At 44.6% G+C, this 27,836-nt stretch overlaps 2 protein-coding genes across 4 annotated transcripts; both read left to right on the top strand.

Moving 5' to 3' along the window:
- The first annotated feature begins 169 nt into the window (after positions 1–169).
- On the top strand, positions 170–2,646 carry LOC128403719 (protein S100-A7-like). The gene is made up of 3 exons (XM_053368752.1): positions 170–277; positions 1,278–1,440; positions 2,327–2,646. The coding sequence occupies exons 2-3, from the start codon at positions 1,288–1,290 to the stop codon at positions 2,483–2,485; spliced, it is 312 nt and encodes a 103-aa protein (XP_053224727.1). The 5' UTR covers positions 170–277; positions 1,278–1,287; the 3' UTR covers positions 2,486–2,646.
- Positions 2,647–12,682: 10,036 nt separating this feature from the next.
- On the top strand, positions 12,683–27,194 carry LOC128403711 (protein S100-A15A-like). Of its 3 annotated transcripts, none has more exons than XM_053368737.1 (3): positions 12,683–12,767; positions 23,259–23,503; positions 26,963–27,194. In XM_053368737.1, the coding sequence occupies exons 1-3, from the start codon at positions 12,725–12,727 to the stop codon at positions 27,125–27,127; spliced, it is 453 nt and encodes a 150-aa protein (XP_053224712.1). In that variant the 5' UTR covers positions 12,683–12,724; the 3' UTR covers positions 27,128–27,194. The 3 variants fall into 3 exon arrangements, with proteins under 3 accessions (XP_053224712.1, XP_053224713.1, XP_053224714.1); XM_053368738.1 differs by lacking the exon at positions 12,683–12,767 and adding an exon at positions 21,160–21,236; XM_053368739.1 differs by lacking the exon at positions 12,683–12,767 and adding an exon at positions 22,089–22,171.
- Positions 27,195–27,836: the final 642 nt, after the last annotated feature.

The following is a 27,836-nucleotide window of genomic DNA, read 5'->3' as shown; positions in this document are numbered from 1 at the left end:
CGAGCGCCATCTATTCCAGCCCCCTGCAAGGCAGGAATCTCAACTAAATCACACCTGACAAAATGCATCCTTGATTTCATCAAGGCGGGTGTGGCAGGTGCTTATTTGACATTTCGCAATGGGAGGCTCTTTCCAGAGGAGATGAAATTAGCACAAGCCGGGATGATTTGCAAGACTCTTCCGCAGCTGAGGAGGCTATAAAAACCCGCCTGCCTTGATGCCTGCATTCACATCACATCACCTCTCTTCTCGGATCTTGCTCCCTTTGGAAACTCAGGTAAGTCCTCATCTCTTGGCAGCCAACCTGGAGGTGGCTTGGAAGCAGCCTCTCATGGGAACTGCTCTCCTTCTCTGCCTGCTTTGGTTTGCTGCTAGCTGCAAGGAGGAAGGAGAGGGCGGTAGCTGACTAAGGGATACTCAGAGTCAGCCCATTGAAAGCAATGGAGCTAAGCTAGCCCAGTCCATCCATTACAATGGGTCTGCTCTGAGTAGGGCTAACCCAGAGTCCCTTCCTCCATTACCAATGCAGAAATACCTAGGGCTACTGGAGGGAGTCTAGAATGAACCTTCTTTCCATCTTCTGACAACCTGCTTGGTTAGGAAGTCCATTATCTTATTTTATTTTTCACTGCCCTGGCCACACAGCTGGAAATTTATCAGCCTTGCTTAGCAGACTAGTAAAAACGTTTTGTAGGCAAATTTGCGGGCTCATTTTAAAGGCTGCTTCCAAGGGGCTTTAAGGTGTTCTTTCTGGGTCCTGGATGCCAGCACTTTAAATCAGCCCTTCATTCAAAATCACGAGGTCTAGAATCTTACTTGATTTGGAGTGTGGTGGATTCTCCTTCTTTGGAGGTCTTTAAGCAGAGGCTTGACAACCATATGTCAGGAGTGCTCTGATGGTGTTTCCTGCTTGGCAGGGGGTTGGACTTGATGGCCCTTGTGGTCTCTTCCAACTCTATGATTCTATGATTCTATGAAGTAGGGCTGAGAATGTCACCCACCTGAATTCCAGGAGAGCCACGGTCAGGAAGCATAGCCCAGGCTTCGTTGTCCCCAGATGCGAGTGGACTACAATGCCCATCATCCACAACCTGCAGAGTCCTGTGGACAAGGATGATGGGAGTTGTAGTCCAACCAACTACAGAGATTATATGTGCTGGAAATCAGCAACGTCTTGAGGCCGCCATGTTGGTTACTCCTCTGACTCCCCTTATGGTCAGAGCTGAGCCTTGAACCCCTCTCCCCTTTTCCTCCCTCTCCTGTGTATCCTCCCAAAGGCTTAGCAAGATGAAAACTCTCCTGGAGAAGGCTTTGGAGTGCATAATCAACATCTTCCACCAGTATGCCATTCGGAACCCAATGGATGACTACCTGCAGTTCAAGGAGTTCGAGAAGCTATTGAAGGAACAAGCTCAGCCTTTCTTGAAGGACACTCTACCTGTAAGCACTGATGGACAGCTGGGAAAACTGTGGCCACAGGGATGGGGGCAAAGCTCTTGGTCCTGGTGTGTGTGTGTGTGTGTTCCCGTGGCCCTCCAGAGGATGCTGGACTCCAACTCCCATCATCTCCTGACCCTTAGTCATGCTGGATAGAGCTGATGGGAGTTGGAGTGCAATAACATTTGTGGCTCCCTTGGCCTTTAACTAGACCCCAGTTTTCCCATCTTAGTTCTCCAGCTCTTTTGGGACTACAACTCCCATCATCCCTAGCTAGCAGGACCAGTAGCCAGGGAAGATGGGAAATGTAGTCCAAAAACAGCTGGAGACCCAAACTTGGGAAACCCTGAACTAGACCACCTCTTGCTTTTCCTGAGCCTGAGAGACCACAATCTCAGTTCTTGCCTTCGTCTAAGGCCAGGGACAGGACTACAACTCCCACAACCCCCTGCTCACTGGCCATGACTGATAGGGCTGATGGAAGCTGGAATCTGTCTCCAAATAACTGAAAGACCACCTCCTTCCCTCAAGACCCTCTTGGGTGCTGAGATCGGCAGAGTGGGACCTCTTGGTAGTTCTTCCACCCTCAGATGTTCAGGGGATGGTGGTGACGCAGGACAGGGTCTTCTCTGCTGTGGCCCCAAAGCTGTGGAACTCTGCCTCCAGAGCCTGGCGCCTTCCTTATACAGCTTTTGGAGAAGCTGAAGATGCATATTTTAAGAGCTCACCTTATTTCTGTGGATGGAAGTTGCATTAAAATGTTTTCATGTTGTGTTTTAATCTTGTAACCTGCCTCTGGACCTTAGGGTGAAGGGCGGGCAATCAATAATGATGATGAACAAATAAATATAACCCTTTCCTGCTTCCTCCTCCTTAATCTTATCCGCAGCCCGGTATGAACCAGGATGCTTACATCAAGAAGATGTTTGAAAAAGCAGACAAGAGCCGTGACGGGAAGCTGAAGTTCACTGAGTTCTTGCCTGTGCTGGAGCTTGCCCTCATAGATGCTCACAACAGATCCCATCGCCTGCCCGAGACGGGGCACTGAGTTAGCCAGGGCCCACCTGCAAGGCAGCCACGGTCCCAATGGATCCCATTCTTGAGTCATCCATTCCCATGGATTGTAGGCACCCCTGCCTGACTACATCACTGGCACTAGAAGACTTCAAAGTCTTGTCGTAAGAACAATAAAACACACTTCATTGAAAACTCTCTGTGTCTTCTCCTCATGTCTTTCATTTCGTTTGCATCCATTTTTATTAATTTTCATACAGTTTTACAAATTCAGCTCAGTTTCAATGCAATATTCCCTTAAAACCTTTTGACTTCCCATCCTTGGTGTTTCTCTCCAAATCCTTTATCTACTGCCTTAAATGTAATACTTATTTGTTTTTTTAATTAATATTTTTAATTAGTTTCCCAAATTATTACAAATCAGTCCTGATCACACAATTAATACAATTCCTTGGGGGTAAAATCAGGTTTCCCGCTCCTGTTGCAAAAATATGTCCATTACTTCCTCATGTAGCCACTTCATCCTTCTGTGATCTCCATTTAATAATCCTTCTCTTGATGTTAGTCCATTCTCACAGCTCACTTTTACTGTTTCCTTACATACAGCACCTCTGTTGTTTTTCGTAAATATAAAATCCATTTCACGCATATAAGAAGGTAAAGGGACCCCTGACCATTAGGTCCAGTCGCGGATGACTCTGGGGTTGCGGCACTCATCTCTCTTTATTGGCCGAGGGAGCCGGCGTACAGCTTCCGGGTCATGTGGCCAGCATGACTAAACCACTTCTGGTGAACCAGAGCAGCGCACGGAAACACCGTTTACCTTCCCGCCGGAGTGGTACCTATTTATCTACTTGCACTTTGACGTGCTTTCGAACTGCTAGGTTGGCAGGAGTAGGGACCGAGCAACGGGAGCTCACCCCGTCACAGGGATTCGAACTGCCGACCTTTTGATCAGCAAGTCCTATGCTCTGTGGTTTAACCCACAGCACATGTAGTCCTTCATAAATGTTTTTCTCAGACCTGGTGTGTTGCAAGAGTTACCATATTTTTCGCTCTATAGCACGCACCCGACCATAACACACACATAGTTTTTAGAGGAGGAAAACAAGAAAAAAATATTCTAAACGAAACAGCGGATGTATGATTTTTGTGGATCATGCTGTGGCCACAGACATGTGATCTGATGGTGAGTTTGGGGTAGCCCAATGCAAAAATCCTGAGGATCCATGTGGATCCATGCTTTGTAACCACGTTTTTGCACCCCTGCGGCCCCATGAAACTGTGGGTGTGTGATTTTTTTGGTGCAAGCTGTAGCCATGGACATGCTATGTGATCTGATGGTGAATTTGGGGTGACCAAGTGCAAAAATCCTGAGGATCCATGTGGACCCGTGCTTTGTAACCATGTTTTAAGTGGGGAGGGAAGGAAAAGCACTCAAGGGACAAGGAACACACGTGGGGTGGGTGGAGAAGGATGCTGTTAATAATGCAGAAGAGGGGTATAAGAGGAGAAGGCTCCTCTCCTCTCCCGCTTTGCTCCTTTAAAGCAAGCAGGCTCTCTGTCCTTCTCTCCTCCCCACTCAGCGGGTCTTCTCCCGCTTTGCTATTTCAAAGCAAGCCACGGAGGAGGGAAGGAAGGGGAACCATGGATCCTCTGCTCATGACGGCAGCAGATCCCCCCGCCATCCGTAGGCATTCGCTCCATAACACGCACAGACATTTCCCCTTACTTTCTAGGAGGAAAAAAGTGAGTGTTATGGTGCAAAAAATACGGTAATTGCTTTCTTCTTTTCTCCAGTTCTCTGCCATGTTTACAAAGCAACATTCCTTCCCTTCCGCTGTTCCCAGCTTGCGCACAAGGCTGCGTCTATAAATAACTCCCAGATAAAATGTCCATTCTCTGCCATTAAAATTCCACTCTGGGGTTCTTCTTCGGCACGCGGCAAAAGATAAAGCCTTTTCACAAATGAAACCTCTTGTCAGATTTAATTAGCAGCCATTCATCGTCTTGCTCTTAATTTCTCCCTCATATTCCTGGTCCAGTCCAAAGATAATTTTAAATAAAGTCCATTCAACCTCAGTCGAGGGGGGAGGGCATAATAAAACATTGTTAAATTCCTTGTTCAGCATAAATCAAGAACCTCCCCTCTCTTTTCCTTGGTGTCAGGCAGAATAATATAGCTACAACTACGCACATATCTTTATTTTGCAGGAGAGGTCAGGAAGAAAAAAGACCATTTGGAAAACATATGAAAGCACAAAGCACCTTGTCCTCCTCCTTCTTTGCTAGCTGTTGTAAGGGGTTTCAAGCTTCATAAAAATCATTCAAATACCTTCAAAGATCCAAAGAGAAGATCTTGGCAGCTGATTGATTGCAGCCTGTTATAATATGCCGTTTCAGGAGCGCTTCATAATAAACACCAATATTCCAAATTAGTGAGGAACTGATCACAAATCATGCCAGAGACAGAGGTTCATCCATGGCAGGGACACACTCCCAGGTCGCACCCGATCTGCCATTCAAGTTGGCAAATACGGGCTTAAGTGACACCGTGGGATGCAGTGAACTCCCCAGAAACCCCTGAGGAGGAATAGTGGGAGCTGCTGCCTCCTTCTCCTGAAACTTCCTGAGGACAGGGAGGACAGTATTGATTTAGAACAGTGATTTGCAGAGGGGCATAGTCCGGGGGGGGGGGGAAGCTGGGAAATACTGGGCGAGGAGCAATTGGAAGAGGAAACACTAGGAGAGAGACAGCTCACAGATTCAGTTTCCTCGAACAGCATTCCTGATCCCCCTTCGCCTAGGACTAGACGGTCTCCAAGAGTGAAAGAACAGAAAGTGCAGTGGCAACAAGCTCAGGTTAAGGGGTGATGTAGATTAATGGGGACAGAGGGGGTGCACCTTAACTGGGAGCAATGCCATTTTTAGAGGCATAAGCAATCCTTCGTCTCTCGCTGTGATTATTAAAGAAACTCTGGTTCAAATGCTCCTTTTGTTTGATCTTCTTAATCACCGCCACCGGGGGAAGGATCCGATTCCCCGAAGTTTGACAGCAACTGAGCTGTTTCACAGAACTACCCACCCAAAGCATCTCTGCCTTGCCAGGATTCAAGCTCAGTTTATTTTATCTCACCACTGTGTCCGGGCCCTCCCCCAGGGACTGAACAACCTGTCCTGATTAAGATGTTCTGGAGACATAGAGTTGGGTTTCACTAGCATACTGATAGCACAATGCTATATTTCGCAAATTAAATTAGGGACATCAGGATCATCATCAAAATAAATTTATTACTTATACCCTGCCTATCTGATCAGGTTGCCTCAGCCACTCTGGGCAGCTTTCAACATATATAAAAACATAATAAAACATTAAATAAATAAAACACTCCCTTAATAAATAAATAAAACATTCCCTATGAAGGGGTGCATTCAGATGTCTTCTAAAGGTTGTGTAGTTACTTATCTCCTTGGCTCAGGGCCGGAGGGTGGGGTTTGCATAACTGACCATACCCTCCAAAATTTCTCCATGAAATTAGGGACGTCCTTAGGAAAAGCGGGTCATTCTGGGATCAAATTAGAAACTGGGATGGCTTCTGTAAATCCAGGGCTGTCCCTAGAAAATAGGGGCACTTGGAAGGTCTGCAATGCAACCCAACTTTTCTAGAACAAGAGAGGTGCCAGAACTCACCATGAACGCGTCTCTTGTTCTCTTATAATGGCAATGGCGCCCACTTGATAGCCAGTGTGGTGTAGTGGTTAAGAGTGGTGGACTTGTAATCTGGTGAACCGGGTTCGCTTCCCCACTCCTCCACATGCAGCTGCTGGGTGACCTTGGGCTAGTCACACTTCTCGGAAGTCTGTCAGCCTCACTCACCTCACAGAGTATTTGTTGTGGGGGAGAAAGGGAAAGGAGATTGTTAGCCGCTTTGAGACTCCTTAGGGTAGTTATAAAGTGGGATATCAAATCCAAACTCTTCTTCTTCTTCTTCTTGAGAGGTGCCAGGACTGAGTTCCATTGAGTTCCAGCTGAAAAAAAAGCATTGCAAACTCCTATGACCGTTCTCAGCTGGAGTCAGTCAGTTAGGGCTCTCTCCTGGACTAGGTGGGAAAAGGCTTGCAAGACAGGGAGCAAGGTCTTCCAGCACTCACAGTCCAAATGGAGCAAGCGGGAGCAACATCCCGCTCCCCTGTCCTCTTCTTTGCAAAGGTCATCTGTCAGGGTGACCAAATCTGACATAGTTCTGACGCCAGGCCGGAACCCAGAATGCAATGAATCTAAACAACCAGTGTCCTCCAATAATGCTTGCAGCTGTCTCAACATACCCCTCTAGACCACTTCCCCTCAAAATGGGGGTATTTGTAACTGGTCAGTAGTTATTCCAGCTCCAAGGGTCCAGAGCTAGCTTCTCTAGGAGCAAAGGAAAACGTAAAGGACCTCTGGAAGGTTAAGTCCAGTCAAAGGTGATTATGGGGTTGCGGTGCTCATCACGCTTTCAGGCCGAGGGAGGCGGCGTTTGTCCACAGACAGCTTTCTGGATCATGTGGCCAGCATGACTAAACCGCAACAGGATACCGTGATGGAAACCAGAGCGCATGGAAACGCCGTTTACCTTCCCACCGTAGCGGTACCTGTTTATTTACTTGCACTGGCCTGCTTTCAAACTGCTAGGTTGGCAGAAGCTGGGACAGAGCAATGGGAGCTCACTCCGTCGCGGGGATCCGAACCACCGACCTTCTGATCAGCAAGCCTAAGAGGCTCAGTGGTTTAGACCACAGCGCCATCCGACTAACCCTTCAAACAACAAAGCGTTAACCACACTCTAAACCTAACCAGCCAGGGCCCTCTCTGCTAAATAAGCCAGGATGGGCAGAGGTCAAGACGACATATGGCTTACTACCATCAAGTGGAATATGCACATTTTGTTATATATTTTAAATCAAATGAAATCAAATAAAAAGCTGCAAATGGGAAAGGAGACCATTGTCCCTATTCACACCCCCCCATACAGAGCTGAACTTCCTGCTGTATTGTAATTTGAGTGCCCTTCACACATGTTCTCCATTGGTCACCAATTGGGATGGTGTCATGGAGTGGCTGTATGCAGAGAAGTAGTGGGGGGGGCACCAGCTGGGGAACCCCCAAGGGAAGAAAGCTCAGAGCCTGGGGATGAGTGGTGGTCAGACCATGGGTGGTCAGAGGGAGAAGACTGGGAGGAGGTGTCAGAAGATGAAGAGGCAACAGTGTTTAGTGTGCAGGAAGAGGCGATGGCAGAGAGCAGTTCAGAATCAGAGGCAGAAGTGGAAGTTGGAGAGGAGGGGGGCGCCAATGAGTCAGGATGATGAAGAAGCCAAGGCGTCTTCCCCTCCGTCTGTGACCAGCTCCCTTCTCCCCAGTCTCCCAGGACCAGAAGAGGTATGCAGAGGGTGGAACAGAGACAGGCACGGCGATGGAGTCTCAGATTGCTTGGGAAGGACCTGGGGGAGGAGGAGAATTAGGCAGCTATGGGAAGGCAGAGACCCCCACAACTGCCTGATATGGGCAAGCTCTACTGGGACGAATTGATGTGCTCACCAGGCCTGGGCTGAGCAACCTTGTATCTTTTAATAAAGAGTTTAATTTACTTAACGCCATGTGATTTAGGGCTAGCAATGCCTACTAACCACGATGGCTATCCCTCAGCAATGCTTCTGAATACTGATGGCCGGAAACCGCAGGAGGGGAGAGGGGTCCTGTGTTCGAGTCATGCTTGCGAGTCCCCATTGAGGCATCTGGGTTGGCCACTGTGAGAACAGGATGCTGGACTTCATGGGTCATTGGCCTGATCCAGCAACCTCTTCTTATGCACTTACGTCTAAAGGAGTAAACATCAGCATTGTGGCTGGCGCAACGTGGTCCATTATGAGAACACCCAACATTTTGGGGGTATGAAAACACGGAAAGCAGCGACGCCCATCCACCCACGACTAATAACTCAGGCCGCCTTGCAAGCCTTGGAAAAGCCAGCTATTGCTTGTCGAATCTGGTAACCTGGATTGTGCAAATGGGGCCACAGAACAACTTGCTTGGCATATCAATGGAGGATTTGCATATCAATGGCTAAGAGCAGTGGATACTTAAAGGAACCGCAATAACAGGAAGGACAGGCAGATACCAGGCGCTGGCTTGGAACAAATAACAAGGAAAAGAAGTTTGCCTTCATGATCAACTCACAAGGTTCCTGAAGTCTTAAGGGTGTTGTGAAACAGAGTACAATTGCCCGAGTTTCAGGTTCATGACGAGTATAAGGCTGGAGGACCTTTCTTCAGCCCCAGGGCCACATTCTCACCTTAGCGAGGTTTTGGGGGGGCGGCATGGGCCAGTGGGCGGAGCCAGTGCAAGCAGGAACTAGAGAAGGGCTATTGTTTGGCGCATGCAGAAGGTCTCACGTTTGGTCCCTGGCATCCCCATGTAGGGCTGAGAGAGAGAGACCCCTTGCTTGATGTTACGGAAAACTCTAGGTGCGAGGCTGCTCAGTGACCCAGCTCATCGGGCAGAGCCCGCGGGTCCCTGCGGAATAGAGGAAGGAGTCCAGTCACCAACCAGAGCAAATAGATGTAGACCAAAGTTTATTGCGCAACAGGTTCAAAGAGGAATTTTGAACCCCGAGGATGGGGTCACAAGGACTTTGGAACAACTGCTTGGTTCAAAATTGGGAAAGGAGTACGCCAAGGCTGTATATTGTCTCCCTGCTTATTTAACTTATATGCAGAATTCATCATGCGAAAGGCTGGGCTGGATGAATCCCTAGCCGGAATTAAGATTGCCGGAAGAAATATCAACAGATATGCAGATGACACAACCTTGATGGCAGAAAGTGAGGAGGAATTAAATAATCTTTTAATGAGGGTGAAAGAGGGGAGCGCAACATATGGTCTGAAGCTCAACATCAAAAAAATGAAGATCATGGCTACTGGTCCCATCACCTCCTGTCAAATAGAAGGGGAAGAAATGTAGGCAGTGAGAGATTTTACTTTCTTGGGCTCCATGACCACTGCAGATGGTGACAGCAGTCACGAAATTAAAAGATGCCTGCTTCTTGGGAGAAAAGCAATGACCAACCTAGGCAGCATCTTAAAAAGCAGAGACATCACCTTGCCAACAAAGGTCCGCATAGTTAAAGCTATGGCTTTCCCAGTAGTGATGTATGGAAGTGAAAGCTGGACCATAAAGAAGGATGGTCGCTGAAGAATTGATGCTTTTGAATTATGGTGCTGGAGGAGACTCTTGAGAGTCCCATGGACTGCAAGAAGATCAAACCTATCCATTCTTAAGGAATATCCCTGAGTGCTCACTGGAAGGACAGATCCTAAAGCTGAGGCTCCAATACTTTGGCCACCTCATGAGAAGAGAAGACTCCCTAGAAAAGACCCTGATGTTGGGAAAGATGGAGGGCACAAGGAGAAGGGGACGAGAGAGGACGAGATGGTTGGACAGTGTTCTCGAAGCTACCAGCATGAGTTTGACCAACTGCGGGAGGCAGTGGAAGACAGGAGTGCGTGGCATGCTCTGGTCCATGGGGTCACAAAGAGTTGGACATGACTAAACGACTAAACAACAACAACAAAAATCTTATCCCAGCATACAGTTCATTAAGCATCATCACTACATCATTACTATATCAGAAAAGGGGAGGGTTATGCATGATTAACATAGGAGGGATATGTTGGGGCAACAGGCAGATACAGGATATGTATTGGGAAGTACATTTTAAGCACCTACTACAAAGGGAAGATAGAACTTTGGTTTGCATAGTCTGCCACCTGGGCAAGTCTGGAGGAGTGCCTTTATAATAATAATAATAATAATTTATTATTTGTACCCCGCCCATCTGGCTGGGTTTCCCCAGCCACTCTGGGCGGCTTCCAACAAAGATGAAAGATACACTAAAATGTCACATATTAAAAACTTCCCTGAACAGGGCTGCCTTCAGATGTCTTCTGAATGTCAGGTAGATGTTTATCGCTTTGACATCTGGTGGGAGGGCGTTACACAGGGCGGGCGCCACTACTGAGAAGGCCCTGTGCCTGGTTCCCTGTAACTTGGCCTCTCGCAGTGAGGGAACTGCCAGAAGGCCCTCAGCCCTGGACCTCAGTGTCCGGGCAGAAAGATGGAGGTGGAGACACTCCTTCAGATATACTGGACCGAGGCCGTTTAGGGCTTTAAAGGTCAGCACCAACACTTTGAATTGTGCCCAGAGATTGACACCTATGAGTACCTTCCTGTGAGTAGGTGACCCCCCGCTTGAGGGATTATGGTGGGGACCGAGTGGTTTCCAAATTGGCGGTGGAATGAAGGAAACTGGCAAAGGAGTTGATTTTATGTGGTTTTTAAAGCTAGGTAACTTCCCTGAGCTGTCAAGCTGAAAGAATACATTTATGCATAATATTTGTACCATTTAACAGCTTTAAAGATGTGCCCCCCCCGTAATTTCCATAAAACTTGCAAATCCTGGAGAGCTGTTGCCAGTCAGTGTCCACAATACTGACCTAGATGGACTAATGGCTTGACTCAGGGTTGCTGCCTTTGGCCAGGCAAAGTACAGGACAGATTGGGGGTGGAATAGGGGGTGGGGGCTAAAATGACTTTACCTGGTGAAGAAATGACTTCAGAGCAATCCATGACAATGACACACATGGTTCACCGTGTTTTATTCAACGAGAAAAATAACAAAAGCACTATAATGGACGAGTGTAAGAAAAATATTGAATGTTCCAAGCGTAGCTGGGCTTTGTAACGCTCACTGGTTTGCTGCTGCCCCTTCAGAAACTGCCTTGTCTGTCTTGACGGCAACTTCCAGGCAACTCTATTACTCCTTTAAACTCATTGTGTATTTAAGCAAGCAAACTCATCAAGCTTAATCAAATGTCCAAGGGCCAATGAACATCATTAGTGTATTTAATAACATTGCCATTTAATAAGCTAAACTGTTAAGCCCTCTTTTTCAAAAATAGATTTCATAAATCCAAATAAATAATTATTTTCACAATATACAAAAAGAAGCAAGCATCTACCTGCACACTTCCAAGACATTTGCCCTACATAGCTGCCTACCTAGCTGGCTTGCCATCTCCCAGCTCTTTAGCATGCCTCCTTCCCTTCCCTTTGTGGTGCCCAGCTCTCTGTTCATGTTCAGTTCTTGCCAATCTCTGAACAAGAAGCTGGAGAGTGGGGTTATTAAAAACCCAGCAATGCTTCTCTTGTACTTTCAAACTCCCCTGGCTTTTTAGCAGTTAGGGATCCTGTTATGTACTGAGTTGAATAGGACCCAAAATGCAGCAGTCTGATTGGTCCTAGAACAATAGGATCCAAAATGCAGCAGTCTGATTGGTCCTAGAACAATAGGATTCAGAATGCAGCAGTCTGATTGGTCCTAGAACAATAGGATTCAGAATGCAGCAGTCTGATTGGTCCTAGAACAATAGGATCCAAAATGCAGCAGTCTGATTGGTCCTAGAACAATAGGATCCAAAATGCAGCAGTCTGATTGGTCCTAGAACAATAGGATCCAAAATGCAGCAGTCTGATTGGTCCACAGGAGCCACCCAATCCAGCTCCAGGTGGAAGTGAATTCGCGACCTGATTGGTCTACAGGAGAATCCCGGAATTAGCCAATCACGTGGGGCCCATTGTGTAAATAATGTATATAAAGCAGACATTTCAGGGGAACTGGCCTTCCTCCCTACTATGAGCTGAATAAAGAGCATGAAATCCACACTCGACTCCGAGTATATTTCAGGGTTTCTCTGGCCCCCAACAACGCCTTAACCCCTTGCCCCTAAAGCGAAGAAATTGAAGGATGACAAAGGGAGAGTGTGGTAGATCACTGCCAGTTTTTGATACTGGATAGTAGATCACAGCCTACTTGAACCCGGACATGCCTGGACTAGATGATCCTCGGGGTCCCTTCCAACTCTACAATTCTATAATACAACAAAGAGACCTCCTTTCTTTGAATGGCTAGTTATGGCCCCCACAAACGTGTCAAGTCTGGGACTGCATTTTGGAAATGTGCTTGTTTGACAAAGGGCTACAGCTCATTGGTAGAGCTCTCTCTGCATGAACAAAGGCCGGAGGTCGAATTCTCGGCATTTCCAGCTGGGCTGAGAATGGCTCTGCCCAAAACCATGGCGAGCTGCTGCCAATCTGTGTTGATGCTACTGATCTAGGTGTGTCAAGGGTCTGACTCTGCTAAGTTCACGATTGGGAAATAATTGCCGAAGCTGCCTGAAGATGAGTCAGTCTCCTCAAAGGATCTACCTGTTTCAGAGTTCCAGTAAGTGATTTGGGATGTAGATGAGGACTTTTGAGATGGCTCTTCCGGGTACCACATTTCAACAACAAGGATGCCTCTCTGTGTATTGGAACCAAAGGGTTTTCAACAGTGGATTGCAAAACCCTTGGTAGAACAAGTTTGGGAACTTTGGGAACTGGGGATCCTTTCTGTACAGCTGAGCTCACCCAATTTGTCTACTTCCTTTTCCTTCGGTTATTCGTTTTCCCCGTCTCAAATCCAGCTCCCAGCATGTCCACAACAGTTTGCATATCCGGCGCTGTGGTGCAAAGATCCCTCCGGCGGGCGACCCCCCCATTTCCCAGTGTTGCTGACCTTTTTAAAGGGGGGAACCCCAAAGTTGCTGACCTTTTTCTAGGGAGCTGCCACCACGCCAAGACATTATCTCTGCTTGGGGGAAAAAAACAGGAAACATGAACAAAGAACCAGTAAACAGTTAGGATGCAGCTTAACTGTATCAGAAAGGCACCCAGCCAATTTGGTTGCCCCTAAATATTCCTGCAGACATTTCTGAGATCATGGTCTTTCTAACGAGTGGCTTTGTTAATTGTCTTACTTTAAATGTTGTGATGATCCTATGCCCTTTTAAAATGTGGTTTTTGGGGGTGGGGGGTTATTACGGTTGTTGTTTTTATTTTGATTATGTATTTTGTGGTTTTATATTTTGATTTTATTCTGTGAAGTGCACCAAGACCTTGGCGACGGAGACAGCAGGCTAGTCAGACTCCTCTGCTTTTAACTAAGCTTTTAAGTAGTTTTTAAGCAGTTTTTAACCACTTCCTGGTTTTAAACTCTCAGTTTTAACGTTTTACTAGCTGTTTTATTACCTCCTCGCTTTGTTTTTAGTTTATTGTTTTATTGTTTTATTGTTTTATTGTTTGACTGGAGAACGGCGGGGCGGAGCAGTGGGTCGAGGGAAGCCACTTTCTACCTCCGAATAGCGATGCCCCAAGCTCGCAGAGAAAGCACCTTGCTCTCAAGTTAAAGAAATCTGGAGCATAAAGTGAAGTCTCGGAGCAACAAGGAGAACCCGGAGAGAAAAATTTCGTGGAGTTCAGCTGACAGCCGAAATCAGCACAGACGCAAAGCTATATGCAGAGCGGAAAAAGGAAAGTGAGTTGCCCTAGCGGCCATTGTTTCTTTCCCCCTACTAACTTTCTTAAAAAAGTAACTTTTTAAGAAGATACACTGAGTGTTTTATCATTGTTTTAAGTGATAAGGAAGGCTAATAGCTGAAGGAAACCTGCTGTGAACTTTTAATGCAGCTGAGCATTGTAGCGTGTTTATTACAACAATAAAGAAATAATTTACAACTTTAAAGAAACAATGGTGGTGACCAGAAGTGGCTGCAAAACCTCAGGCTTTTCTCTGAAGGCTGTAAGACCCACCTTTAAAAGAACCACTCTAAAGAATGCGCAAACAAAAATCACTCGCTTCTACATGAACAAAGCAAAATGTGGAACAAATGAGGAAACGACTGAAATGAGTGAGAACAAGAACAAGAAGGGAAGAGAAATTCTACTCTCTCCTACCAATCTCTCTTACAGCCATAGTGAAGGACTGGTTATGCAAAGAAAGGAGTGTACTAAAAGCAGTGATAAAAGCCTGAATATATTGGAAGCAACACAAAATATCCTCGATACAGCCGATGAGGCATCCCCGAAACTGAAAGCCAAATCCCAAGTTCCCCCCGAACCATCGTTAGATCAAAAAATGGAGGAACTAATGTTAAAACAAATTTCGGAATTGGCCTCGGGAAACAATAAACCTTCGAAAGACTCTTATCCTCATTCCCATGAGACAAATGAAGAGGGTCTCTCAATCATCAAATGGCTGGTGCTCCTTACTGAGGACATTGAATCCATAAAGTCCTATCTGGACATTTGCACAAAAATTCTTACCATCATGGCTGACTCCTGTAAAACTTTCTGGAGAAAACCCGTCGGAATGCCTGCAGATTCAGAAAGTAACCATGGCCTCGCCTCCACCCTCTGTAGGAGTGGCCCATTAAGGAAGGGTAAGAAAGCCTGCAGAGCTAATGCTTGTAAAAGAAGACCCATAGTTGTAAAGAATGTTAAAAAAAGTAAAAACATAAAAAATTTTAAGTCAGTGCATTATAAAAAAATGGTTTTTAAAAAGCTTTTTAACCTACTTGAGAGCACAACAGCCTCTGGGACTAGAGGAAACCTGGTGAAGTCTTTAGCCAAGAAGTCAGTTAAACAAGATTTGCCCCCAAACGTCTGTGCTGATAAAGCTCTGGATTGTCTAAAACCTTCAGCACATGCTCCACCACCAAGCCCTAAGCAAGATTTATTGCCCCAAGACCCATGGTCCTACGTTTTAACCATAGACAACTCCAAATCCAATAAGGAGAGCATTCCAACAAATAAGAACTGGAAGCTGGTGTTGCTTCAAAACAAGCTTGTTTTTTCAAGCTATCCTAAGCCTCCAGGATTTATATCACAAGAGGATCGCAAAGTCCATTTACTGAACTTCCTTAAGGCATACATGCCAGGTACTTTGAGTAATCCCTCGGAGTTGGACAAAGTGGAATATCTATATTTTGATGGCTTGCTTGCAAGGGCGGTGGTTACATTCCATGATCGGAGATTGACAAAACTGATATATAAACACAGAGAACACCTAAAGACAAGTGGTGTAAAAATATCAAGATACTTTAAAAATGAGGCCTCTCCTATTCCACTATTCCCCAGTCCTGAATCCTCGACTGCAGCACCTCATCAAAAGGCTGAATACCACACTTTAATTGATATAAAAGCCAATGAGGACTCGCCTAATCACCATCCAGAGTTACTTACTAATGATCTTCTAAGACCAGACTCTCCTGGGACTTTATATGAGGCGAGCCAAGGTAACGGGTTTGATAGTTTTGAAAATAACTTAATTAACTCCTATTGCGCTCTCCCCCAAGAAACTCAGAACAAAATACTCGATAGACTGAATAACCTTCGTTCTTGTCTGACAAAGCTGACGAAGGACCAACTGGGACCACACAACCAAAACATATCTGATTATGTCCCAGATCAGGCTTCATGCTTCTATCGTCACGAGCTGGATTTATGGGTCGGGAAACCCTCCGTCATCCCACGCCAATTGGTTGTTGCGGAGATGAATCCATCCTCTCAGATCTTGGAATCGAAACGCCCCTCCTATAACCCAGCTCGCATGCAACCCATCTCAGAGGCAAACCTGGTCACTACGTTAGCATGGGATAAAATGAGAGAATTAAATGAGACTGAATTGGGCTCCCCAAATAAAGTCCCCAGCATGGGTGCGCCAGGTTGCAATCTTAGCATTCCACCCTCCTCAAATGTGAGCATACTGAATACATCTTTAAACATCATCGAATTAGCATCTGAACTATCTGAACCCGATGAAAGGGCTAATAGTAAGAATCAGAGGAACTTGGTGTGACATCCGGAATGCACCACGCATACCTCACTAGCACCCTTAAATCAAAGATCTCTCCAAACTCTTTCTATTATGTCCTGGAATGTAGCTGGACTCTCATGTAAATTAGCTGATTCTGATTTTATAAACTTTCTTGAGTCTTATGATATAATACTTCTGCAGGAAACCTGGTCTCTTAAACCTTTAAATATTCCTAATTTTATTACTTATAATTTACCTGCTACTAAAATGTCAACAAAAGGTCGCCCTAAAGCTGGTTTGATCTGTGGTATCAAACAGTCCTCTAACCTTAAAATTAATTATATCAGAAATATTGGACAGTATGCACAACTATTATCATTTTCCATTGTTTACAGGGAAATTCTTCTTTTAAATATATATTTTCCTCCCTTAGAGTTAGAAATTAAACCAGATTATGGTTGGAATATAGTCTCTGAAGAGTTGTATTTAATACGTAGTAAATCCCCAAATATCCCCTTGATTGTAATGGGAGACACCAATGCTCGAATTGGATCAGATAATACAGCTCTCTATAAACACTATGTCTCAAATCTAGCTGAAGACGCCCCTCTTCCATTGAGAATAGGGAGGAATTCAAAGGACATCATTATTAATAAAGCGGGAGGAAAACTCTTACAATTGGTTTTAGAATTTAACCTCTCATTTTTGAATGGCTCAATGTGGCCGGATATTCCAGGAAATTTTACCTTCAGCTCCAAAAGGGGTAGGAGCGTAATCGACTATTCTCTAGTTTCTGTTGAAATGTTAAATGAAGTTGCCTCTTTTACAGTTGTACCTCGCTCAGAAAGTGACCACTTCCCAATAGTTTTAGAGATGTACATGAATCCTAGAAATAATGATATTAGTCCTCTTATTAGTATTGATAAGACTATCTATGCCAAAAGAGTTTATATAAGTGATAAAAATAGGGAGGATCTATTAGCAGTATTTGAAAATAACCCAGTTATTCTTGAACCTGTGGCTAACCAAAATTTGATGCCCCTGGAGGATAATGATTGTTATTATAAGACTATCCAGGATTTATTTTCTTCTTTTTTAGACCCTCAGTTCAGCAACAAACCTTCAAATAAGTATAACTGGTTTGATAAAGATTGCATTAACTATAAGAAAGAACTTAGAACTTGTCTAAAAGAAGCCTATATTACCAACTCTCAAGGTCTCTGGAAGACTTATTTTGAAATGAAAAAAGCTTTTAAGAACATGCTCCTGGAAAAAAAATCTGAGTTCGCACTAGCCAAATGGTCTAAAATTGTTACTGCATTAGAAATTAAAGATACCAAAACTTTTTGGTCACTTCTCTCAATAAAAGATATCATTGATTTCCCTAATATAAGCGATGAGGCTTGGATTTCACATTTTACTGCCATTTTTTATGATCACCAAGTTTGTAAAAAGGAAAATTTTAAATTTTCTCTGGCAAAAACCACACAATTTCAAATTACTGTTGAGGAGATGAAAAGGATAATCTTTTCGTTTAAGCAAGGGAAATCACCTGGTATGGATGGCATTCCAATAGACCTGTTGAGATTAGATCTAGAATGGTGGGCCAATAAACTTGTACCGCTTTTTAATTCTATCTATCACTCAGCTCTTGTACCTAAGTCGTGGAACAACTCAATAGTGGTACCAATCTTTAAAAAAGGTGATAGGAATTGCCAAGAGAACTACAGGCCTATAAGTTTGTTACCATGCATAAGTAAAATCTATGCCAAATCTCTGCTTATTAAATTGGAAGAATGGATGCTGACAAAAGGTCTACCTGGTAAAGAGCAGGCTGGTTTTAAGGCAGGCTCGTCAACTCTTGACCAGTGTCTAGTGTTAAGTCATCTTGTGGATAAATATGTCATGAGAAATAAACGAAAACTCTTTGTGGCATTTGTGGATTTAAAAAGTGCCTTTGATTCGGTCGACCGCAATAAACTATGGACTAAACTAGAACACCTTGGTATCGACCCATATCTACTTACACTGATTCAAAGTTTACATTCTAATAACCAAATATATGTTAAAGTATCAAAAGATGGTAGACTTGCAGGTCCTATTCTGAATAATCGAGGAGTTAGGCAAGGCTGTATCTTGGCCCCTACCCTATTTAATTTATTTCTATCTGACCTACCATTATTTCTTCAAAATGCAACCACTCATACTCCTTATTTAAACAATAGCCCACTCTTTTTATTACTTTATGCAGATGATGCTGTAATTATTTCACTCTCTGTTTTGGGTTTAAAAAAATTATTTAAGAGTTTCTCAAACTACTGCTCTCTCAATAATCTCAAAATTAATTATGATAAGACAAAGATTATGCAATTCAGAAAGAGAGGGAACCCAAAAGGCTGTATAATTAATGGACATCTAATACAGGAAGTTAAGCACTTCAATTATCTGGGAATCACATTCAAAAATAATATGAATTGGAATACACATATATGTGCTGCAATAGCTAAGGCCAAAGTAACAGCCCACCATATTAAATCCTATTTTTTTTCTCCAGTAGGAAACAGATTTATTCCAGCTGTATTGCAAGTGATTGACATGAAACTCTGTGCCCAACTTCTATACGGCACACCAGTGTGGATTTCAGGTGACCTCAAGAGGTTGGATAAATTTCACGCATCCCTTTTGAGGTCATTATTAGGACTTGCAAACTCTGTAAAATATGAAACAATATGTTGTGAGCTGGGAATACTGCCTTTATCAGTAAGGGCATGGCTGAGGACCTTGAAATATTGGATCCTCCTGCATTATAGAGCCCTATCCCCTAATACTATACTTTACGATCTTTTAAGTGATAGGGCAATCTACAATCTATCAGTGATTTGTAGGAGAAAACTGGATTCGATAGGGCTCACTTTAACTGATTTTGAAATCTCTGATCCCAAAGATATATGGGAAATTATCAGGAAGACCCTCACAGAAAAAAGTGTTCTCGCCATGCTTGAGGTTGCAAAGCGCAGCACCTGCTCTCCTATTCACCTAAATCTCCCTTTGTGTAGAGATTTCCAAAAGGGATACATGACAAATCTGAAGAAACATGAATCGTGTAGGCTGTTTATGTTGGCCAGATTTAACATGTTTCCCTCGGCGGTAGTGAGAGGAAGATACTTAGCTATCCCAGAATCAGAGCGTCTCTGTAAATGCAGAAAACAGGAACCCGATACTCTAGAACATATATTCTTTTCCTGTGATTTTGGCAGTTATGCCAGAAGACAATTATTTGAGGCCCTAAAATTTAATGGACAGTTTTTTACACAACCAACTGTTCAGGACCTGCTGGCGGACAGCGATGATAAAATTACTTTAATAGCGGCTGAATTTTTAAGTGCTGTCCATGAAGAAAGAATGGGCCATGATAAAGAGACTTAGTGGTTTTAATGGTAGGTGATGTTGCTGTGTTGTATTATATTATTTATGTACATTGATTTATTTTTTGGAGTTAAGAATAGGACTGGGATAAATTGTGTTCGCTGAGCCCGTATTTTATACAGTCTGTATATGATGTTTGTTTGTTAATGTGAGGTGTGATATGCCTAATAAAGGATTTTGAATTGAATTGAATTGACCTTGGGGTATAGGGCGGTATATAAATTCAAAAATTCAATTAATAATAATAATAATAATAATAATAATCCCACTTCCTACCATCCACATGCCCCTTTTTGTCCCTTTACACTGGCATGTTATGCACCAGCTTTCTTTCAACTAGCATAAATAGATAAAACTGGAAGTGGAGGGGAGAGAGGTAGCAGAGAGAGAAGACAGACAGACAGACACCCCCTCCCATATCCTATGCCTTCCTGCAGCGACACTCAGAAGGAAATCTGCCTCTGTATACAATTGGGCTTACTCTCAGGTGCATTTACATAGGATTATCTTTGCTGCAGGAATTATACCTTTATATTGCTTTTAATCATCACCTGCCCCAGGAAGGTGACCTTTGCAAAATGAAATTGCACGGCTGCGTTGCAAGATCAGAATAATAGTAATTATTATTATAATAATACTTTATTATTTATACCCCGCCCATCTGGCTGGGTTTCCCCAGCCACTCTGGGCGGCTTCCAACAGAATATTAAAATACAATAGTCTATTAAACATTAAAAGCTTCCCTAAACAGGGCTGCCTTCAGATGTCTTCTAAAAGTCTGGTAGTTGTTCTTCTCTTTGACATCTGGTGGGAGGGCGTTCCACAGGGCGGGTGCCACTACCGAGAAGGCCCTCTGCCTGGTTCCCTGTAACTTGGCTTCTCACAGTGAGGGAACTGCCAGAAGGCCCTCAGCCCTGGACCTCAGTGTCTGGGCAGAACAATGGGCGTGGAGACGCTCTTTCAGGTATACTGGACCAAGGCTGTTTAGGGCTTTAAAGGTCAGCACCAACACTTTGAATTGTGCTCAGAAACGTACTGGGAGCCAGTGTAGGTCTTTCAAGACCAGTGTTATGTGGTCCCGGCGGCCTCTCTCAGTCACTAGTCTAGCTGCCGCATTCTGGATTAGTTATTTCCTAGTCACCTTCAAAGGTTATTAAGCCGCCACCTGATTGTCATCCTGCTCAAATCACTCTTGGGAATAGGCTGGACCAGTTCTAGTCCAAGAAGGTTGAAAGGGCTGTTTAGCGGTGGCAGCGAAGCTAAAGATGAAGTCTAACTTTCTCTGCCTGACTTTCTGCCCTCCCTCGACTGTTGCAGTGCAGGCTAGAAGGCATGGATACAAGAAACACAACTGCAATCACGGCAACTTTGGCTCTTAATCATTGCACAAGAGTGGAAGGTGACAAAATGAAAGGTGTTTTCAGACGCATATGGAATTTGGTCAGGATTAATGACTTCCCATCAGGAAACAGGTTGTATGGTAATTCCTGGGTGGCACCCAATCACTCCCTCATAAGCAGCCGTTTCTTGTGTCATCACCATCGCTGAAATCCAGATTCAGGGAGGTATATATAAACAGTGCCAGGAGAGCCCTACATCACATCCACGGCTAGGAATCAGCTGGCAAGCTCGGTGAGTCTCTTTCTTACAACCCCTCTCTTTAGAGAAGTGTTGCGCCAAAACCTGCTTCTCCAGTGATTGCAATAACCGGTACATGGTGCTGCCCCTGGAAATGTCTCAGAAAACTTCCACAGGTCCGAAACGCAGTGGCTGGAGTCAGGGGTGGAGGAAGGGGGTTATGGTGGGGGCATACCGCCCTGGGTGTCTTCGCTGAGGGGGGTGACATTTGGCAGTTGTGGGTGGGCAGCACGCCAAATGTCCGCCATCGGTGACTCGTTCCGCCCCTGGCTGCAGGGCACGCATGCCACTCCATGCACCAAAGCGGCTATCCCGCGCCTGGGAGGGCACCCTCTGTGCCCCGCCCCCCTCGGGAGCACGTCCGCCCTGGGCAGCGGGGGGAAATGTTCCGCCACTGGCTGGGGTTGCCTTTAGATGTCGCATAAGGTCTGTTCTAAAAGCGTTGGATTGGCTACTGGTCTGTTTCTGGGCCCAATTCAGGGCCCGCCCATTTGTGTTTAAAATCCTAAACGACTTAGGCGCCAAATATCTGAAAGGCCCTCTTCCTCCTTAAAGGACCACCCCCCCGGTAATAAAATGAGCAGAGGTGACCCTTTTGGTAGCTCCCCCCTCCCTCAGAGGTTTGGGGTGGTGGTCTCCCAGGAGAGGGCCTTCTCTGTGGCAGCCCCTAAAGTTGTGGAATTCCTGCCTCACAGAGGTTCATCTGGCTTTTCGCTTCCCGGTAAACCCTCAAGCTATCTAAGTTTTGGCAATATGTTTTTAAGTGGCCAAAAGGGGACTTTGGCAAACCCAACCGCCATTGAACCAAATGTGTTTTGACTATACGTAATTTTGGCTTTAGGCGCAATCGCCGGAACGTAACCCCTGTGTAAATTGCAGGCTTACGGTACAACTTTACAGCTTTCTTCACCTGGCCTTTGACACCCAAGGTGTGTGTTTTCTGGTTCCACCTGTTCCTGTGCCTGTAATCTGATTTAACTGTTTTTTAAATCTTAAATGGTTGTAACTTGGTGGTAAAGTTATAAATGTGGTAGCGATTAAGACGATGATAGTAGTAATAGTTTCTCAAATGTTTCCTTGCCAAACAAAAGAGGCTCCTGCTTTTCTGCCTCGTTTGCAGAGTCCTTTAGGAGGTCTTTATAATTTTGGAGAGTTAGGTGATGATTTTACCTAACCTAGAGTTCTGTGAGAGGGACCAGGGGTCTGGGCATGTTCCTCTAGGGCCCTGCAGCCTCCACAGCTGTTTGTACAACAACATCTGGGTGTGGACAGCCCTGCCACGTATTCCTGTGGAACATGACTGAAACATAGGAACAAGGAGAGACTTCCAGCCTTAACAATCTACAATTGCCATGGTTCTTTCTTTGCAAGGGGCGATGGGCAGGAAGCCATGACTGTTCTAAGTACTATCATAGTATTGTCAATGTATAGTCTTTTGGAGAACTGAGAAACCGAAAGGGACACATTCACACATCCTTAGCTGCTGCTGGTGGCTGAAGTGGAATATCTTGCTGGCTTGCGGCTTCCTAAATTCTTCATAGCTTTAGTGGCCGAAAAGGCCCATGATTATGAACATGTTTCTGTTGAGATGTGTCCAAGGGGAACGGGGGCAATTGGCAGGCCCCCAGCTGGCTCCAGCCCGCCAGCCGGTTGCTGGTCAAACTCCAGTCCTTGGTTCTGCATCAAACTGTGACTCAGGACTTCAAAAGCCTTTCAGAAGCTGAGCACGCAAGCCAGCAGAGTAAAAAACCTCTTCGCAACAGAAGGGCAGATAGAGGCATATGTAAAGCATATTCACAGCGGTTTATTTAGCATACATCAGCACAAAGAAAAACATGTCTGTTCTCCTTGCATGTCCAAAGCAAGAAGCATAAGCAAAAGCTATACACAAACGGAAGTTCCCAGCAAGCTGTGCTGGAATGTAAACAGGCATGTGACACACAACAGTCATGCCTGTTCCTCTTAAGGTGGAACGGAATATCTTAACAGTTTCATGCATATGCCTGCCTCTTCCAGGTCAGCAGAGATTGCAGAGAATGGCAACCCATCCTCCGAGTACCCACCAACACCCTCCGGTTACCCATCCCAAGGCTCCAGCCACATCGGATAGTTTGCCTCACTGCACTCTGGAGTTGGCGCTCGAGATCATTGTGAACATCTACCATCAATTCGCTCCTCGAGAAGGCAAAGATGACTTCTTGAGCCTCAAGGACATGACGGAGCTTCTCAAGAGCCAAGCTCCCACTTTCCTGGCTGCCTGCGTGAGTGAAGCCAAAGGAAATGGCGTTGTTGGTGGTGCAAATGTGTTTGCAAAAAATTGGGAGTCAGGTTGTTGTTGTTGTTTAGTCGTTTAGTCGTGTCCGACTCTTGGTGACCCCCTGGACCAGAGCACGCCAGGCACTCCTGTCCTCCACTGCCTCCCGCAGTTTGGTCAGACTCATGCTGGTAGCTTCGAGAACACTGTCCCACCATCTCGTCCTCTGTCGTCCCCTTCTCCTTGTGCCCTCCATCTTCCCCAACATCAGGGTCTTTTCCAGGGAGTCTTCTCTTCTCATGAGGTGGCCAAAGTATTGGAGCCTCAGCTTCAGGATCTGTCCTTCCAGTGAGCACTCAGGGCTGATTTCCGTAAGAATGGATGTGTTTGATCTTCTTGCAGTCCATGGGACTCTCCAGAGTCTCCTCCAGCACCATAATTCAAAAGCATCAATTCTTCGGCAATCAGCCTTCTTTACGGTCCAGCTCTCACTTCCATACATCACTAATGGGAAAACCATGGCTTTAACTATACGGACCTTTGTTGGCAAGGTGATGTCTCTGCTTTTTAAGATGCTAGCTTTCTTGTAATGTTGGGGCCATCCGGATGACCTGTTTGCCAAGAGTTCATCCTGATTTGCTTGCACAAAGGTGATGCAAAGGTTAGATGAGACCTGGTCTTTAATGAGTTCCCCAGGGGTGGACTTTTAAACCACCCTGGGAACTGTAGCGCTGTCAGGGGAAAAGAGAGTCCCCTAGCAACTCTCAGCACCTTTAACCAAACTGTGGCCCCCAAGGAACTATTGGGGGCCCACTTCAAATCCCCAATTCTTCCTTTGAAGCCTGCCCTGCCACACCAACGCCCCATGTTATGTATGATGTTAGTTGCAGGGCTGCTGGGCATAGCTTCCCTCAAAAGGCCACGTGGGGCCAAATGGGGAGGCCTGGTGGGTGAGCTTTTAGTATGCACCTACATCCCTCCTGCCATTCTAGATATAGGTAGGTAGCTGTGTTGGTCTGCCATAGTTGAAACAAAATTTAAAAAATCCTTCCAGTAGCACCTTAGAGAAGTTTGTTATTGGTATGAGCTTTCGTGTGTATGCACACTTCTTCAGATACAGTGGTACCTCAGGTTAATTTGTTCTGGAGGTCTGTTCTTAACCTGAAACTGTTCTTAACCTGAGGTACCACTTTAGCTAAAGGGGCCTCCCGCTGCCGCCGCACAATTTCTGTTCTCATCCTGAAGCAAAGTTCTTAACCCGAGGTACTATTTCTGGGTTAGCGGTGTCTGTAACCTGAAGCATCTGTAACCTGAGGTACCACTGTACACTGAAACAGAAGTCACCAGAACCTTACATATAGTGAGAGGGTGGGGAGGGGTATTACTCAGAAGGGTGGTGGGAATGGGGCTTATTACCAAACTCAAAACCATGGAGAGACCTGGTCTGAATAGAGACATTGGATTCTTATCTCATTATACATGATAAAGCTATTTTTGGCCATCTCACCCCTTGCTTTTTCCTGTAAGACCAATTGCAGTCGTTAACAGTCGTCAACTGATTTACTTTTTTTTTTTAAATAAATTTTTATTAATTTTCCAACACATATTAAATAACAATACAAGACAATACAAAAACAAACACACATATAAACATGTATAATTTCTTAACCTTCTTTTCCTTAAACCTTCTTTCAACGACTTCCCCATACCTCCTTTTTCTGCATCCTTGTTTTAAATTTTTCCAGCAACCTCTAATTTTATTTACTTATGGCACTTCCTTTAAATCCTTTTTCCCATATCCAATTGTTTATCGCTGCAATTCTATTTTGCATTACTCAAAACATTTTAGCACTCATTAATTTTACAACAGTTCTTAAGGTAAACTTTAAATTTCTTCCAGTCTTCTTCCACCGTCTCTTTCCCTTGGTCTCGGATTCTGCCGGTCATCTCAGCCAGTCCCATGTAGTCAATCACCTTCGTCTGCCATTCTTCCAGTGTGGGTAGTTCTTGTGTCTTCCAGTACTTTGCTAAAAGTACTCTTGCTGCTGTTGTCGCATACATAAAAAACATCCTATCTTTCTTTAACACCAATTGGCCTACCATGCCCAAGAGAAAGGCCTCTGGTTTCTTCGCGAAAGTGCATTTAAGCACCTTTTTCATTTCATTATAGATCCTTTCCCAGAAAGCCTTAATCTTTGGGCATGTCCACCAAAGGTGATAAAAAGTACCTTCAGTTTCATTACATTTCCAACATTTGTTATTGGGCAAATGGTAAATTTTTGCAAGCTTGACTGGGGTCATGTACCACCTATAAATCATTTTCATAATATTCTCTCTTAAGGCATTACATGCCGTAAACTTTATACCGGTGGTCCATAACTGTTCCCAGTCTGCAAACATAATGTCATGTCCAATGTCCTGTGCCCATTTGATCATAGCTGATTTTACCATCTCATCCTGTGTATTCCATTTCAACAGCAAGTTATACATTCTTGACAGATTCTTAGTACTGGGTTCCAAAAGCTCTGTTTCTAATTTCGACCTTTCCACCTGAAAGCCAATTTTCAGTCGTCAACTGATTTACCACACCTATCAACCAATCACCCATTCCCAACACCCTTCTGAGTAACACCCCTCCCCACCCTCTCACTATATAGAAGGGTCTAGTGACTTCTGTTTCAGTGTATCTGAAGAGGTGTGCATGCACACAAAAGCTCATACCAATAACAAACTTACGTTGGTCTCTAAGGTGCTACTGGAAGGATTTTATTTTATTTTATCCCTCCTGCAAAATACTGACAGGACTAATCAGGACTAATCCTCCAGTATACCTGAAGGAGCGTCTCCACCCCCATCGTTCAGCCCAGACACTGAGGTCCAACACCAAGGGCCTTCTGGCAGTTCCCTCACTGCGAGAAGTGAAGTTACAGGGAACCAGGCAGAGGGCCTTCTCGGTAGTGGCACCCTCCCTGTGGAACACTCTCCCTCAGATGTCAAGGAGATAAATAACTTATACGACTTTGAGAAGAAATCTGAAGGCAGCCCTGTTTAGGGAAGTTTTTAATATTTGATATTTTATTGCTTTCTATTATTATTATTATTATTATTATTATTATTATTATTATTATTATTATTTTGTTGGGAGGGGTATAAAAATAAATTATTATTATTATTATTATTATTATTATTATTATTATTATTATTATCTACACTGGTCAGTTAAAACGTTAAAAATATGTTATAAAAATGTGACACCAGAGGGAGCTGTAGAACAGCAATCCACCATCAATGGAAAATTGCTTTGAGAGCCATATCATGGGGTTTTTTTAAGCGGTGATGGATAATGGCAATTGTAGTCCAGCCATATCTGGTCCCCTAAGGTCAAAGAATAAGGCAGATCACGATGTTTTCAGAGGAGCATTTGCCAACCAAAGTTTCATCTAGTTCTCCCCATCTTCCCTTACAGAACAGAAACCGCCCAGGCTACATGAAAGAGCTTTTCAAAAAAGCAGATGTTGACAAGACCGGACAACTGACTTTTGAGGAGTTCACCAAAGTGTTTGCTCTCCTGGTAGACGATACCCATCGCCTGAGTCACGGCGAGGACCGATGTGGCCCAGACCACGATTGAGCTCCCCCCATAAATTGGTACTGCCTGTTGTAAAAGCTGCCAAATAAAGGATTTGCACGAGACATGTGACCCTAAAGCATCTGTTCATAGAATTGTAGCGTTGGCAGGGACCCCTGGGGTCATCTGGTCTGGCTCCTTGAAATGTGGGCTGCCCAACCTCTGTTGAAAAACCTCCCATGAAGGCAATCCCACCATTTTTCAATGGAACATACCTTTAAAAAAACCCAAAATCCATTACCATGAATTCATAATAGGAAAAACACATACAGAATAGAATGGCTGATCGTAACAGGAAAAACCAGCAGTACCATTACATACATCGGCCTATAAAAATTAACATTGTTATTTATTTATTTTTACAAAAGGAAATACTTAATTCTGTAATAATCAAAATGCAAACGGATTTCCTCAATTTCCTCAATTTCCAGGAGCTTACCCAGGGTTCATCTTCCTTGGAATAAGGGACAGCAGAGACTGTGGTGTCTTTAAGATATATGGTTTATTCACACATATATACAGCCTGAGTCATGGATAGGCAAACTAAGGACCGGGGGCCGGATCTGGCCCAATAGGCTTCTAAATCCGGCCCGCGGATGGTCCGGGAATCAGTGTGTTTTTACATGAGTGGAATGTGTCCTTTTATTTAAAATGCATCTCTGGGTTATTTGTGGGGCATGGAATTCATTCATTTTTTTTCTTCAGAATATAG

Source organism: Podarcis raffonei, chromosome 16 (genome assembly GCF_027172205.1).
Source record: "Podarcis raffonei isolate rPodRaf1 chromosome 16, rPodRaf1.pri, whole genome shotgun sequence".
NCBI classification, from domain to species: Eukaryota; Metazoa; Chordata; class Lepidosauria; order Squamata; family Lacertidae; genus Podarcis; species Podarcis raffonei.
The sequence above is the reverse complement of the archived record's forward strand: the minus strand, read 5'-3'. Positions and strand labels throughout refer to the sequence as shown.

Bases quoted from the DNA above. Each gene is read 5' to 3' on its own strand.
- LOC128403719 (XM_053368752.1), top strand. From the start codon at position 1,288: ATGAAAACTCTCCTGGAGAAGGCTTTGGAGTGCATAATCAACATCTTC. The intron at 1,441-2,326 runs GTAAGCACTGAT...TCTTATCCGCAG, and splicing joins TCTTGAAGGACACTCTACCT to CCCGGTATGAACCAGGATGC.
- LOC128403711 (XM_053368737.1), top strand. From the start codon at position 12,725: ATGAGTCAGTCTCCTCAAAGGATCTACCTGTTTCAGAGTTCCA. The intron at 12,768-23,258 runs GTAAGTGATTTG...TGCCTCTTCCAG, and splicing joins CTACCTGTTTCAGAGTTCCA to GTCAGCAGAGATTGCAGAGA. The intron at 23,504-26,962 runs GTGAGTGAAGCC...CTTCCCTTACAG, and splicing joins CCACTTTCCTGGCTGCCTGC to AACAGAAACCGCCCAGGCTA.